The following is a 15,899-nucleotide window of genomic DNA, read 5'->3' as shown; positions in this document are numbered from 1 at the left end:
ACCGGAGCCCTTGCCTAGATCTCCACCAGCAAGATCTCAACAGGAACCAGTGACCCCTGATGATGATCAGGAGGAGGGAGAGATAACGGATCCTAGCAGAGAGTGGGACGATTATCTCATTCCGTCGCCTTCTTCTTCGCCGAAGCCTGTCGATTCTCCACCGGAAGACATCAGTGGTTTTCATAATCTGATGGAGAGAGCCACAAACAGATTCTCACTCACCATGTCAACTGACAAAGCAGAATGTTTCTTGTGTGACTTCAAGGAACCTTATCGTAAGACAGTTCGGTCCTTACCGATTGTCAGTCGTCTATGGGAAGAAGGCCTGAAAGTCATGGAGACACCAGCAGCGGTAACTCCAGTACCCCCCAGACTGGACAAAAAATATAAAGCGCCTCAGATGCTCCAGCTTGTCTTGTAGGCCACCCCAAGCCAGACTCAGTCATTACCCAGGCCGCTAAGCAGAAATCAAGGAATCCATCAGCTCCTATTACGACGCCTTCGGACAGGGAGGGTAGAAGATTGGACAATGCGGGGAAGAGATGTTCCTCTATCTCTGCCCTTCTAGTGAGAGCTGCAAATGCCCTAGCCATTCTGGGCAGGTACGATAGGCAGATGTGGTGCGACCTCACGCATAACATAGACCGCATACCAGAGCCTGATAGATAGGAGGCCAGGAAGGTTCTGCAAGAGGGGGAGAGGACTTCAGCTGAAGTCATAGATTGCGCTATGGACATCGCAACCACAGGTTTCAGATCTTCTTACTCCACCTCATCTCACCCTACCGTCAGCAGTATACGCAGCGCCAGTCAGGAGGCTACACAAAATCTACTCCTAAAGGTTGAGGAGGTCGTCAGGGAAAAGACAACACCCAACGACAATGACAACCTTCAGGATCCGGCAACACCAATCCCTCTGACATCACATGTTCCCCTGGGTGGAAAGAATGCTTATTATTTCCAAAATTGACAGAAAATAACTACGGACCAATGGGTCCCCAACATAATTCAATTCGGACACACTCTAGAAGTTCTGCAAATGCCCCCTTGTACCCTGCCGAAACATCAAGAAGTCAACCACTTACATCAGATGTGTCGGGAGATTTGGACAATGCTCCAAAAGGGAGCAATAGAACCGATGCCGAACTCCCAGAGGGGAAGGGGATTTTACTCCCGATTTTTTCTAGTCAAGAAAAACGTTCTCCAATGGCGTCCAATTTTAGACCTCAGATCCCTAAACACCTATCTCAAGAAACAATCTTTCAGAATGGTCTCTTTTCAAGATATCCTTCTGCTTTTAGACTCAGGAGATCATATGACCACATTAGACCTACAGAATGTGTACTTTCACATCCCCGTCCATCCTTCCCACAGGCAGTACCTTCGGTTCGTGGTAGCGAGGGAACATTACCAATTCAAGGTACTGCTGTTCGGCCTGAAATTAGCCCCAAGAATTTTTATGAAATGCCTGGCTCCAGTGGCGGCTGTTCTAAGGAAACAAAAACACCAAGTGTTTCCTTACCTCGACGACTGGTTGGTCAAGGCACCATCAGCAGCATCGGCCCGATCGTCAACATTGCTTGCGTGGAGTTGTTTGCCAGGTTAGGTCTTACTTTAAACGAGGAAAAATCATCCCTTCAACCGACAAGAAACATCATTTTCTGTGGAGCAATACTGGACACAGAGATAAACAAGGTGTTCCCCTCCAAAGAAAGGCAACTGAGAATTACATCTATTTTCCAAGACTTTACAAAAAGAAAGTGTCTTTCAGTACGCAAGTACAAGTCATTGCTGGGAACAATGTCATCTTGCGTTCCCCTCGTACCTTGCTGCAGGTTAAGGATGCGTCCATTGCAAGGGCAACTAGATCGACAATGGCGTCAAGCGGAGGGATCCTTCGAGGACAAAGTCAAAGGGATGACGGTCGGAGTTCAAGCGGCAAGATGGTGCGCTCAAAAGCGGAACGTCTCACAGGGTCTTTCATTCCTTACAGGACCAGCCCCACTGATAATTACTATAGATGCATCCCTAGAAGGATGGGGAGCATGCCTTCAAGATCTCCAAGTAACAAGCAAAAACTGCACATCAACTTATTGGAACTCAGAGCCGTCCGCTTGGCATTGCTGGAGTTCCTACCAAGGATAAGAAGGTCAGTGGTGTTAATAAAAATGGACAACACAATGGCACTGCACTACTTAAACTAACAGGGAGGAACACGATCACTCTCCCTGTCTCAAGAGGCCCAGAAGATATGGGAATGGGCACTGCAACAAGAGATATCCATAACAGCAGAACATCTCCCAGGGGACCAGAAGGTCAAAGCAGATACTCTCAGCAGGCTCAAATCCACCTGCCATGAGTGGGAAATCGATCAAGGGATTCTGGACAACATCTTCCAGAGATGGGGAGAACCGACAGTAGACCTCTTCACAACAATGGAGAACAGGAAATGCAGGTTCTTCGCAAGCTGTCTTCCCCAACGGGGATCTTGGGGGAATGCGTTTTTGATGGTATGGTCAGGCATCTTTGCCTACGCCTTTCCCCCAATTCCCCTCCTGCCACGAGTTCTTATAAAGATCAAGAAGGAGCCGTGCAGGATGATCCTGATAGCCCTATGGTGGCACAGACAACACTAGTTCACGGAGCTTCTGTTACTGTCGGAGGTCCATCCGATTCGCCTCCAGCCAATATCGTCGCTTCTGACGATGTCCCAGGGACAAGTGCTCCATCCGGACCCGAAGTCATTGCATTTAGCTGCCTGGCTCCTGAGCACTGTTAGTTTCAACATCTAAAGATCTCAGAGGAATGCAAAGACATCTTCTCATAAGCCAGAGCGGATAGTACGAACAAAACCTACAGAATGAAATGGAAAAGATTCTGTCTGTGGTGCCAAAGATGTAACATTCATCCTCTGAATTCGGCACCGCATGAGATTATTCCATATATTTTGCTTTTAGCTAAGTCAGGTTTGGCTCATGCATCTATAAGGGTACATTTAGCTGCAATATCACGCTACAGAAGGACTTCCTCAGAACCGTCCCTACGGTCTGCAAGAATCATTAAACAATTCATGAAAGGATTGTTCAGAGTTTTTCCTCCAATAAAGCCGCCGCCACCTCTCTGGCACTTGAACATAGTTCTTTCTCAATTAATGAAGCAGTCCTTCGAGCCAGTACACATGGCGGATCTCAAATTCCTATCGTGGAAAGTGGCGCTTCTCATCACACTCACTTCGGCCACAGGAGAGAAGGGGAATTGCAGGCTCTCATGAATCAAGACCCTTTCTTGCAATTTAAGGAGGACAGAATGATCTCAGAACTAATCCAAAGTTTATTCCAAAGGTACCAACTGACTTTCATTTGAATGAGCCACGTCCAGCGCTGTCTCAAATTTTATTTACAAAAGACTAGACCCTTCCGCAAGTCTTCACAACTTTTTGTTGCCTTCAGCGCACCCAGGAAGGGCTTCCCTTTATCAAAATGTGGAATTGCCAGATGGATTTCCAGTGCGATAGAATATTGTCATCAGGCTGCTGGAAAGCCTCTGAATGCACAAGTTTGTGCCCATTGAACGAGAACAGTGTCCACCTCCACTGCTTTGTTTGCGAGAGTGCCGATCCAGGATATCTGCAGGGCAGCAACCTCGAGAACTACGCACACCTTCACCAGGCATTACTGCTTGGAAGCAGCCGCGGAGAGGGAGATGCGGCAGTGGGAGAAGCGGTGCTGAGAAACATTATCCAGTAACGGTGAGCCCTCTTTTACATCCCTCCGTCCTTTTTTCTGGGTTACAAATGCACATTTTTTCTATTGCATTGTTTGGTAAGAGTTTTGCTATACTAATATGCAGGATTCTAAATTGAATATGTATAGAAAGATGATGGCTTAAGTAACTATACTAGTTTAAAAAAAAAGAAAAAGTGCTTTATACTACTGCCCGCTATTCTAATTCAGGCATGTGAATCTATGAAAGCTCCAATACTGGAGTAAGAAAACAAATTACTTATCTGTAACTGTAGTTCTCCAGTATTGGAAGCTTTCATAGATTCACATGCGACCCACCCTCCTCCCATGAAAGGCTCACCTCGGATTTAGCACAAAGGTGTTTATGGCTCAAGCACGTGAAAATCTGAGGGGCAAAAGGTTCTCTCAGGAGGGTTCTAGAGGGTGAGGAGCTCTGATTGGTTCAGGGAGATGTTTGGTCTCTTTTACATAATGAAGGTTATGGGTTGCAAAAGGGTAATGGGCCTAGGCCTCTTTTCTGTTTGCTGTACTACTGAGCACTGTTTTTTTATGTACCGGAGACTCCTGTCTCGACAACAGGGAATGATTCAGGCATCTGAATCTATGAAAGCTTCCAATACTGGAGAACTACAGTTACAGGTAAGTAACTTGTTTTCTCCTCCTGTATTGAATCTTTTATAACATGCTTGAATATTCCCTGCTGGCGAGGTGAGAACTTAAAGCAAAGCCTCATGCAGTAAAACCAAAACTAGTGAGAATGTATACCAATCCACATCAGTAGAACCAAACTTCAGCCAATCTGATGGCAGCTCCTGCATCATTCCTCTCTCTCAGAGCCGCCACACCTCAACTTTCTAACCGCATGTTGTGTGTAAGGGAATCTTCCAGAACTCTTTAAAATACTTTTAGAGAAACTGTTACTTTGATTTCAGTTGTCCTACATTTGAATTCTACTGCTTCAAAAAGTGTTATGTGCCCAGGTTAGGCCCATGTAGCGAAGCTGCTCATTTCTTACATTAGCCTCTTTTTCACAATAAAATTTCTGCTGTGACCTTTTGCGCATATTCGTGTGCGTGACAATGTTGGATTAGTTTCTCTTAAACTGCTTCTGTTTAAACGTCTAGCTTCACATAACATTATCACGATGCCTGGAACAACAGGAACAAGGCCCTTTTACGCACAGTGTATAAGAACAATAGTTACTTACCTATTATCCGCAGTTCTCCAGTATTGGTGTCTTTCATAGATTCACAGGCCTGAATCATTCCCCGTCGCCGGAGTGGGAGTCCCACGGTATATAAAATAGCAATAATATGCACATAATAACCCAAAAACCTTGGTAATAACAACCAAGAAGTAAAGTAGCCCTAAGCTACAGGAGCCAAAACTTCCACACTTTTGACTATCATAGTCATTTTGTATAGTCCAAACTGCAGCCAATAAGGCGACAGCACCCACTAGAATATTCTCCCCAGAGTCTCAGCTCTCAGATTTTCTCGCACAGGAGTGAAGCTAAACACCATAGCCTAAGAGCCTCTGCGGGGAGGTGGTCGAGTGCATGTGAATCTATGAAAGACCCAATACTGGAGAACCACAGATTTCCAGGTAAGTAACTATTGTTCTTCTCCAGTATTGGGGTGTCTTTCATAGATTCACATGCCTGAATCAGAGTAGATAGCAGTCCAAAGGATAATGCTCGTTAGACGCCCTTTGTATCACAGTACATAGGTAAACATGCAACTCAATGCAGTATGAGCTAATTCTTAAACATATATCAATCCAAAGTGTTTACATATGCATACTGGGTAAGACATAAACAACAGAGTAAGAGCATAGAGGAGGAGGGAGAACAGAGGCTCACCTTATTTAAAAAGATTGCGGAGAACTACTCATCCCACTGACATATCTGCATCACTTGCAGTGTCCAAACAGTAGTGTTTGGTAAAAGTGTGCCTGTTGAACCAGGTTGCCACTCTGTATATCTGATGGAGAGGTACACGAGCAAAAGGTGCGGTAGATGAAGAAATCATTCTTGTAGAATGTGCTCTTGGCGTGGTGCGGAGAGGCCTTCCCGCCTGTTGATGACACAGACTAATTGTTGAAGACATCCATCGAGCTATTGTCTGTTTGGATACAGAGTGACCTTGGCGCAGTGTTCCATACGCTACAAAAAGTTGATCTGACTTTCTAATTGTTGCAGTTCGCTGCAGATAGAACTTGAGACATATTCTGATGTCAAGGGAATGGAAAGCTTTCTCTGCCAGTGTTTGAGGATTTGGAAAAAATGTTTTCAGAATTACCGGTTCATTAAGGTGAAAATCCGTCGGTACCTTAGGCATGAAACTTGGATTAGTCCGAAGCACCACTGAATTTGATGTGAATTGCAGAAAAGGTGACTTAATCGTGAATGCTTGTATATCGCTGACTCATCTCGCTGAAGGCAGTGCCAACAGAAGAGATACCTTCCACGTTAAGAACTTAAGGTCCACTTTATGAATTGGTTCGAATGGGTGACGCATGAGCTGCACGAGCACCACATTCAGATGCCAAGATGGAGGTGGATTTTGAATAGGAGGGAACATCCGAAATAGTCCTTTAAAAAATTGTCGAATAATTCTAGAAGAGTAGAGAGAGTTAGACCCATCTTGACGAAACCTTGAAATAGCTGCCAAGAACACCTTCAATGTGGAATGAGATAAACCTGCTTTAGCTAAATGAAGAAAGAATGGCAAGATCTGATCTGACCTGGCCAGAATTGGATGAAAATTGGCAGAGTAACACCAGCTGCAGAACCTCTTCCATTTAAGCTTGTAAGTTTTAATTGTGGCAGGCGCTCTAGCATTGGCTAACACTTCCTGGCAATCCGCAGGGATATCTAAGTGTGCGAACTCAAGCTGTTGAGGAGCCAGGCTGCTAATTTCAAGGAGGCTGGGTCCAGGTGACAGATTTGACCCTCTTGCATGGTCAGAAGGTTCGGTATTGGTGAGAATTGAATGGGATCGCACTCCGAAAGAAGGAGAAGCTCGGTGAACCAGTATTGGAGAGCCCATCTGGGAGCAATGAGAATGAGGCAACAATGCTGTCTCATTTAGCGGATGACTCTGGGAACCAACGGAATCGGAGGAAAGGCGTATGCATATATCTGAGACCAATTCATCGAAAGCGCATCCCCGCATGAGTGTCTGTGGGGAAGCCAGCTTGCCAAGTGTGGGCATTTACGGTTCTGACTAGTTGCAAACAGGTCCAGATCGGGGTAACCCCAATCCCGAAAGACTCTGTCCAACGTTGGTTGATGTATCTCCCATTCGTGATTGGATATCGCAGATCTGCTGAGAGAATCCACTAGCACATTGGAAACCCCTGGAACATGGATCGCTGAGAGATTGATCCTGTGACTTAGGGCCCAGTCCCAGATCTCTTGGGCTTGCTCAGAAAGCGGGACCGACTTTGTTCCGCCCTGTTTGTTTAGGTAATACATACTTGTTGTTTTGTCTGTCCGAATTAGTACAGAGGACCCTTGGATGACTGTCCGGAAGGACTTCAAGGCCAAGAATATGGCACGTAGTTGCCGGAGATTGATGTGCCATTTCTTTTGTTGTACATTCCACTTTCCGTTTACCTTCATTCCCTGAAGATGTGCTCCCCATCCCTCGAGGGAAGCATCCGTTGTGATGGTAAAGCTTGGTACTTCCGCTAGGAACGCACATCCTTCCTGTAAATTCTTTATTTGAGTCCACCAGCGGAAGGCTTCCCGCATCCGAGGAGTTACTTGAATATTGTCGTCGAACAATCCCGAAACCTGTAACCATTGTAGGTTGAGTTCTTCCTGCAAAGGTCTCATTCTGAGGCGACAGTTGAGTATCAGAGGGATGCAGGATGAGATCATTCCTAGGAAAGATTTGAACATCCGAACTGAAACGTACTCTTTTCCTTGCAATAGGTGAGCCATCTTGTAGATCTTGAGCTGTCTTTCTTCTGAGACAAAAGCCTGAGTGAGTTGAGTGTCTAGTGTGGCCCCCAAGAACAACTTCCTTTGAGACGGAGTGAGATGGGATTTTTCGAAGTTGATTGAGAGACCCAGAGATCGGAACAGTGACAGGCATCTTTGAACATGTGCTCTTGCTGCTACTAAAGAACTGGCCTTGATAAGGCAATTATCCAAGTATGGGAAGATTTGAATGCCCTGTAAGCGAAGATGTGCTGCCACTGGAGCTAGCACCTTTGTGAAGACACAGGGCGCTGAAAGAAGACCAAATGGGAGAACCTTGGACTGAAAATCCCTGCCAGCCACTTTCTGTGCCTGGGAAGGATCGGTACATGAAAGTAAGCATCCCGAAGGTCAAGGGTGGCCATGTGATCCCCTTCCGATAGAAGCTGGAGGATTTCTTGAAGCGCTAACATCCGTAAGGACAATTTTTTTGAGGTATTTGTTGAGGGCCCGCAGGTCGAGGATGGGGCGCCATTCCCCTGATTTCTTGCGTATGAGAAAGAACCTCGAGTAGAACCCTGTTCCCTTCTGCAATTGAGGAACTTTTTCGATCGCTCCTTTCCGAATCATTAAATTTATTTGGGAGAACAGCTCCTTGAGATGAGTTGGAGGTGGCCTTTAGGGAGGAGAATTTGGAGGGGTTTTGACGAATTCTAAAGCATGGCCCTTGGCCACCACATCCAGGACCCACTTGTCTGTAGTAATCTTTGACCAGTTTGAGTAGAAACTGGATATTTTTCCTCCAACTTTTGACTTGGGAATAGGCAGAGATGGTGGCAGGTGGTATTTCTCATTGCTTCTTGGAGTAATCCCTTCCCCGATAAGAAGTCCTTCTTTTTGATTTCGAGTAGTTGTTACCTCGCTGCCCGTATGTTTGTTGTTTGTATGGTTGATACCTTTGGTTACCCTGGGATGTTTGGTATGATCGTTGCTGAGTGTTACCTCCTCTATTGGAGAAGGATCCACGTCCTTTGGCACCGCGAAAGGACGACCTCCGAAACTGCAGGCTACCCAGTGACCTTGCCGTTTCTGTGTCTTTCTTTATTGCCTGCAGTGCCTCGTCAATATGCTGGCCAAAGAGAAACTCTCCATCATATGGCATGTCGATGATCTTAGCCTTGACCTCCTGGCGAAAGGATGTTGACTTTAGCCAACCCTGCCTCCTCAGCATCGCTGCCCCCGCCTGAAACCCGTAGATGCTACATCTACAACTGCATCAATCATTTCTGCAGAAGTGCACTCTCCTTCATGCAAGATCTTCCTGGCTTCTGATCTTTCAAGCCCTGGAAGCCTCTCAATATATGGTGAGATATCTGACCACATTTGCCTTTCGTATCTCCCTAATATTGCTCGGGAGTTTGCAGCACGAACTGTAGTTGCTGCAATAGTTGAGACCTTCTTGCCAATGGAGTCAAGACGTCTGCCATCCCTGTCTGGTGGGGCAGTTACTGGTGAAGAGGGGTTTCTGGCCCGTCTCTGAGCCACTTGGGTAACAATTGAATCCGTCTTAGATTGCCCTATATTTTTTGTCTATGCGAGGTAAGATCGCAGGAAGGGAATTAGGTGTTGACATGACCTTTAGTCCCTCCTTCCAGATGAAGTCTATTATGGGAATTGTTCTCACTTGTCTCTGCTGTTGATCCTTAAAATCGTAAAGGAAACAGTCGTCCTTTTTTGTTTCCATGGGAATTAGAAACCGTTTCGTAGCTCTTTCCATTATGAGATGGAAACCTCCAATATCTACAGACGGAGAGTCCGCCGCAGGTGGAGCAGATGGTGATGGGGTCTGCATTTGATATTCATCCCACTCCGACAGTAGAGACTCATCATCAACTTCTCCTTCTTCCCTGTCCTCATCAGTGGTGACAGCCTCCTGGGAATAGTGGGATGGCGCCAGAGAAGGTGGAATTATACATCGCATTTCGGATGCTGGTGTTGGAGAAGATTGTCTTGGAGATCTGAGGGCCGATACAGAGACTTGCGGCATGGGCTTCGAAGGAAGCAACTCTGCCGATTCAGATGGTGGAAATCGGCGATAGTAGTCCTCCAACATATACTGCAAATTGTTGAGGAGAGTTAATGGCATCTGTGCCGTAGGCACCGTGGCAGGAGCCTGACCTGTAGGCTCTAGAAACTGCTTTTCTTCCTGATCCTCTTCCTGATACTTTACAAGCAGCTCAGATGGTTTCAAAGCCGCGCGGAATCTGTCACCCACATCAGATTGTTCTTCATCTTCTTCAGAATCCAGTAGCTGTTCAGGCAACATCAGAGGGTAGAGAGCCGCTAAAAAAGAGGCCCGTCTTTCCAATAAAGAAGCTGTCTTAGACGGCGAGGAAAAGGAGACTGTAGACGGCGTAGTAGACCACACTTGTAATTATTTACAAGATGAAAGAAGAGGCGTCGTCGACGGTGCCGTCGACGGAGATGGTATAAGGATAGGGCCCGCCGACGAGGCAGTCAATTTCGTCGACGGGGCAATCTTCGTCGACGATGCTCTCGACGACGAGGCAATCTTCGTCGACGATGTGGCTGTCCACGAAGATGTAACTTTTGTCGATGGTGAGGTCGTTGACAGCAAGGTTGTCTTCGTCGACGAGGAATCCGTCGACGGGGTGGCTTTCATCAACGGGGTAGGCGTCGACGAGGTGTTCTTCGTCGACAATGTGGTCGACAACGGGATCTTCTTACCCTTCGTTGACGATGAAGCGTCGACGACTGATGGTATTACCTTCGCCGACGAGATGGGTCGAACTGACACAGAGACCAGCGTCGACGGAGAAGAGGCCGAAGACATTATCATTTTAACCCTCGGCGACGAAATGGTGACCGTCGACGTTGAAGAAGCGTCGATGATGATGATCGTCGACGGAGGAACCGTCGACGACAGCGTCGTCGACAAAGTCGTTTTCTGAGGTAAAACTTTCTGAGGCAGTCCTTTTGATGACAAAGACTTTCCAGACTTTCTCGGGGGCGTTTTAGGTCTAGATTTTGAAGGTGGAGAAGCCTTTTTTGAGGAAGAAGTTGAAGGCAAGCTAGAATCCTTGGTGGATTGAGCTTTTCTCAACACCTTAGCCTCAGGAGAAGATATATCTTCCTCAGCTCTCGTCTTCCTAGAGGAAACAGTTGACCCCGAGGCCACACCTCCTACCTCAGATAGGGGGTTGTCCTGATCCTTGATTTTTTGCAGCCAAAGCAAAAGACAACCTTCCCTGTCTCTGAGGGTCTTCTGAGGGAAGGTCCTGCAGATCATTTACCTCATGGTCTGGATACAGGCAGTAAATACATTTCTTCTGGGATCTTCCTTAAAAAGCCTGCGCTTCCCACAAGACTCACAAGGCCTGAAAAGAGATTTAGAAGATGACATTCTAAGGGTAGGTAAAAACCAGCCAAAGATGTGAAGTACTGAGCAGAGCTCAGGGAGACTCCCTTCACACGACATGTGGTAGAAAATCTGAGAGCCTGAGTCTCTGGGGAGAATATTCTAGTAGGTGCTGTCGCCTGATTGGCTGCAGTTTGGACTATACAAAATGACTATGATAGTCATGAGTGTGGAAGTTTTGGCTCCTGTAGCTTAGGGCTACTTTACTTCCTGGTTGTTATTAGCAAGGTTTTTTGGTTATTATGTGCATATTATTGCTATTTTATGTACCGTGGCACTCCCACTCCGACTACGGGGAATGATTCAGGCATGTGAATCTATGAAAGACACCCCAATACAGGAGAAATGTTGTGTACCCGTCTCATGTATGGGGCAACATGGCTATCTACATATCCCTAACATTGGTAATCTATACGTACATCGCAAGGATGCTTTTTTTATCATAAATAATCAGCATCTCATAGATTTGGCAGAGGAGTCGCTTCAGCAGACACCGAAGGTCCCTGCATGCTGAGACTTCACCACACAGTGGCCTGATAGCTCCTTGAGTGGTGTCCAGTTCGGGACCAAGACGGGGTTCTACTTTCTCTCCTGCCAGGTAATGGGGTTGAATCGTTCCTTCGGGCGATTCTTGGCTTCACACCTACACACGTTCTAGGTAAACTCAGAGTAGGGTTTGCATACTATCAGGACGCCTGATTACTACCTTGTTTTATATGCTTGCATATATACACTGTTTTAGCACCATTGTAGAACAACTCCTTTTATTTACTCTTTTAGTGCTTGTAATCACTTTCATCTTCTACTCAGCGCCTTGAGACCCTACGGGTATGTAGTGCGCTCTATAAATGTCATTGATTGATTGATTGACTGTCTACTGATTTTTGCAGCACATGTATTTTATACAAGAATAACGTTGGTTCCACAAATATGTTGAAAACGTTCCACTGTGTATTGTCTATATGTTTCTCTGAGCACAAATAAACACTCACCCAAAGTTTGTGTTGTCCAAAAAACGTGCAGATCCTACGGATTAATGGGAAATACATGATAAAAGAAGTTTCAGCTCTGCCTAAGCATTACATTGTCAGAAATACATTATTTCAAAGGAATCCAAGAAAGGCTTATTTAGGCCATGCTAGTCTTGTGCTGATACTGAAGCTATTTTCTGAGGATCCTCATAAGGAGTGCCTTTTTAAAAAAAAATGTTTTACATAGTTTATTAAGATTTTGTGCATATTTCATGCAACATCTTATTAGATTGTACATTGGACATTTCTATTGTATAACTTTATATCCTGACAATGATGAGTTACCTTGAACAGCAGTTTAATTAAGCATCACAATATTATAACGCCTCACAATAAGGAATGCCTTTATTGTCTATATCCTGAGCAATCAATAAGCTTTATTTCAACAATGTGTGCCATAAAATCAATTTTACAATAAATATATAAAAAAACGTAAAATGATAAAACATTCAATAATACACATACTGCTTCTTCTTTGTATGAGAGCCAAAGCATAGCAACATGCAAATAAAGTTAGATGCTAGACAAGCTTCAATCAATAGTTACATTTTTGCAAAGAATACTCAGTGTTGTTGTTAAGAAACAGCTATATTTACATGTAGTTAAAATAGAACTAGTTTGTATGTTTAGTTATATAAGAAAGGAAACATTGTGACCAGCACACACACAGGTTTCTTGAGACTGGTGGTCTGGACAACGCATCATGCAACAGAGGGTGAGTGCTTTACTAAAAGAGATTCCTGTAACTCAACTGGGTCACCGCAGGTGATACTTTTTGCTTTGGAGTCCGGAGGAGCTCAGGAGCAGCAGAACGGTCCGTCATGATGTAGTGCCTGCGGTTGCAGGGGAGTGACTTGTTCACCCCAAAGGAGATGTCTTTGGTTGTCCTTGATGCTCCACAGGTCCTGCACGGAGCATGTATGGTGTACAGACACATACAATGCTTTGGACGGAGTTGGAGACGGAGTCAGGCACAAACGAAGTCCAGAGTGTCCAAACGGTCAAAGTTCAGTGGTTTCTGGTTCAGAATCTTGTCCACGTGAAATCTAGGTTCCTTCAGTCAGGTAAGCTCTTTTGTACCCACAGGAGAGGGTTGGACAGATTCTGGGGACCCTCCCAGGGGAGCGTCAGGACAGTGGGCAGGTTACTCTTATGTCCTTTGTCCAGTTTCACGCCAGAGCAGGAGCCAAAGGCTCCCAGGACTGGTTTGAACTGGACTATGCACAGGTACACCAAATGTGCCCGTCATGCAGACTTTCGGGCGCTGGCAAGCGCACCCACCCAGGCCTAATACACTTAATCCTGTCTGGGAGGTGGTCACACCTCTCTGTGACAGGATGCCTATTGTTCTGCCTTCCCCTGCTCGAGCTTGGCTCAGCAGCAGGAGGGCAGAAATGTGTCTTTCGTCAGCAGCAACCATTTTGGGCTGCCCTGAACTAGAATGCTGGGACCAGGTACCTCACAAAGTTAGTTTCTGAGGGGTGGAATCATACCTCCCACATTGGTTACCGGTGTGAGGGTATGATTCCACAATGTTTGACACCAAACACGATAGGGTTACTTTCAGCCGTTTTAGAGTTGGTCATCACACGGTCGCGTAATGCCATTCTATGTCGTAAATGGCTGTAGCACTACCAACCCGAGAGAATGGACTCTATAGCCTGCAGGGGTGCCCAGCTCATGGAGTGGGACCATCCCACTTAGAACCTAGCACCCTGCCTTCAGGGTTGTTAAGACCTGCTATAGGGGTGACTGACCCTTAGATATAGTAAACATATATCTTAAGTAAGTGGTTTAATGGCAGGCCTGTAGTTCCATTTTGCATGGCCGTTCATGGGTGGCATAATACATGCTTCAGCCCATGGTAGGCCTCTGGGGTACCTATGCCCTGGGTACGTGGGTACCATATACTATGTGCTGACAAGGGTACCCCAGTATCCCATCTGAAGTGTACCTGAGTACATGACATAACAGTTTAGGGAGAAAGCATATAGACTGGGGTACTGATTAGCAGGATCCCAGTCGGACTAGTCAAAAATAGTGTAACATTTAGCAAAAAGTGGGGTAACCATAAGAAGGAGATCCTACTTTCCCACAAAGATTCAATACTGGAAAAAACACATTTACTTACCTGTACACTGTGCTTCTCCAGTATTGATATTTTTCATAGATTCACATGCAACCCTCCCATCTCCCCTTTCATCTGCCCACCACATTGATTAACTGAGAGGCTGGTATTATATATATATTTTGTACTCTCGTGCTCTGGAATCTGGTTTTGGTTTTACTGTATGAGGCTTTGCTTTACACGGCTAGTTATAGTTACAGTGGGACTCCCACCTAGACGATGTCGAATATTTAAGTATGTGACTCTAGGAAAGATGTCAATGCTGGAGAACCTAAGTGTACAGGTAAGTAACTTGTTTTTTATTGAGGGTTCACAGCCAGACCACAGTAGACTATTCAACCATGTGACTGTATGAAAGATACCAATGCTGAAGGGCTGCAGTTACAGGTAAGGAACTTTTTTGTAACTAGAGGAAGACTTGCCTTAACACAGATGATTGGTGTAATCTGAGATATAGGTTTGCTGCTCATGTCCTTGAGATCTGTATAACCTGAAGCATAGCCCTGCTTTTGAAAGCTATACTAGTCATGTAATCCAATGAACAGATCTCCTATCTAAAGTTTCTTAGATTTGTAAATGAGAGAATGCTGAACATTTGGGGCTTGAGTGGTACAACCCGCGCATCCTCAAAAGTAACAGCCCTGCTGTTTGATACATCATGTTAGGTCTGTGTGTCCTAATCAGTAGCTTCAGTGTCCAGTTATTGAACAAGTAAGCTTTTTGAATTCAGAGGAATAGCTCTGTTTGGCCTGTTTGGCCTTGTGGGATCCGAAAACTATGAGAAAAAATATATTGTTTCAATAACAGTTTTTAAGATTTTTATTATGCATTTAACTATGTCACTCTTCTCCTCATAGTGAATGTACTCTTTTGGATCATCTATATGTTTAGGCTGTTTATAAAGATTGTTGATTGGAAAAGGCACATCTAACTTCATGTTTTTGTTCTTCTTTCTTTAATTTCCCCTCCTGTTACCTTCCCCATTTCCCAGGGTTCCTGTTCTTCCTTTTCACCGGCATTGCTTACATGTTCATGCCCAATGTTCACTTTGTAGACCCACTGAATGAGAAGATTGCATTGGGCCTTTTCTTTTTAGGTGCAACCCTGTGCCTTTTCTTCTCTTGGATTTTCCATACTGTGTCCTGTCGCTCCCAGAAGGTGGCCCTTATTTTCTCCAAGTAAGAGCTTTATCTGTATATCTGTATAGCTGCCTGACTGTTTATATTCTCCATGAGTTAGCGCCATTGATAATTCCGAAGTTAAAGTTTTTTAAACCTCTCCTAGGCTGTCATAACCCTCCCAAGACAAGTGGGCAAAGTGGTGAGGGGTTCATTCTTAATTTCTAGAAGTAAAAGCTACAGTTGTCTGTCCTTTACCTTCCTGAGGTATGGCCTTAAAATTCAAGTGTAACTGTCTTTCCAGTATAGCTGAGGAGCAGTCCAGATATTTTCCAAGTTAGTATTATCTTTGCCTCTCCATCTGTTTTTCTCATGCGCCTCCAAGGAGACTACAACATCATTCTCTAAGCGAAAGATTCCTCTGCCAGTTCTGTCTTGGCCCCCTAAATGACTGTCTATTAAATCTGTACATTATCTGACCGAGTCTGCTTTGTCTCAGAGAGGCTGCCTTAT

General features: G+C 45.2%; 1 protein-coding gene across 1 annotated transcript in view; it reads left to right on the top strand.

The window, feature by feature from the left end:
* The window catches only part of LOC144785826 (adiponectin receptor protein 2-like), a 368,390-nt gene that overhangs the window by 218,976 nt on the left and 133,515 nt on the right, over positions 1–15,899 (top strand). Inside the window, exon 4 of the mRNA XM_078664672.1 lies at positions 15,260–15,446. Coding sequence (XP_078520798.1) covers positions 15,260–15,446 — 187 coding nt within the window. The remainder of the gene's footprint in view (positions 1–15,259; positions 15,447–15,899) is intronic.

Source organism: Lissotriton helveticus, chromosome 10 (genome assembly GCF_964261635.1).
Source record: "Lissotriton helveticus chromosome 10, aLisHel1.1, whole genome shotgun sequence".
In the NCBI taxonomy this organism is placed as follows: Eukaryota; Metazoa; Chordata; class Amphibia; order Caudata; family Salamandridae; genus Lissotriton; species Lissotriton helveticus.
This window is presented reverse-complemented; position numbering and strand designations above follow the sequence as displayed.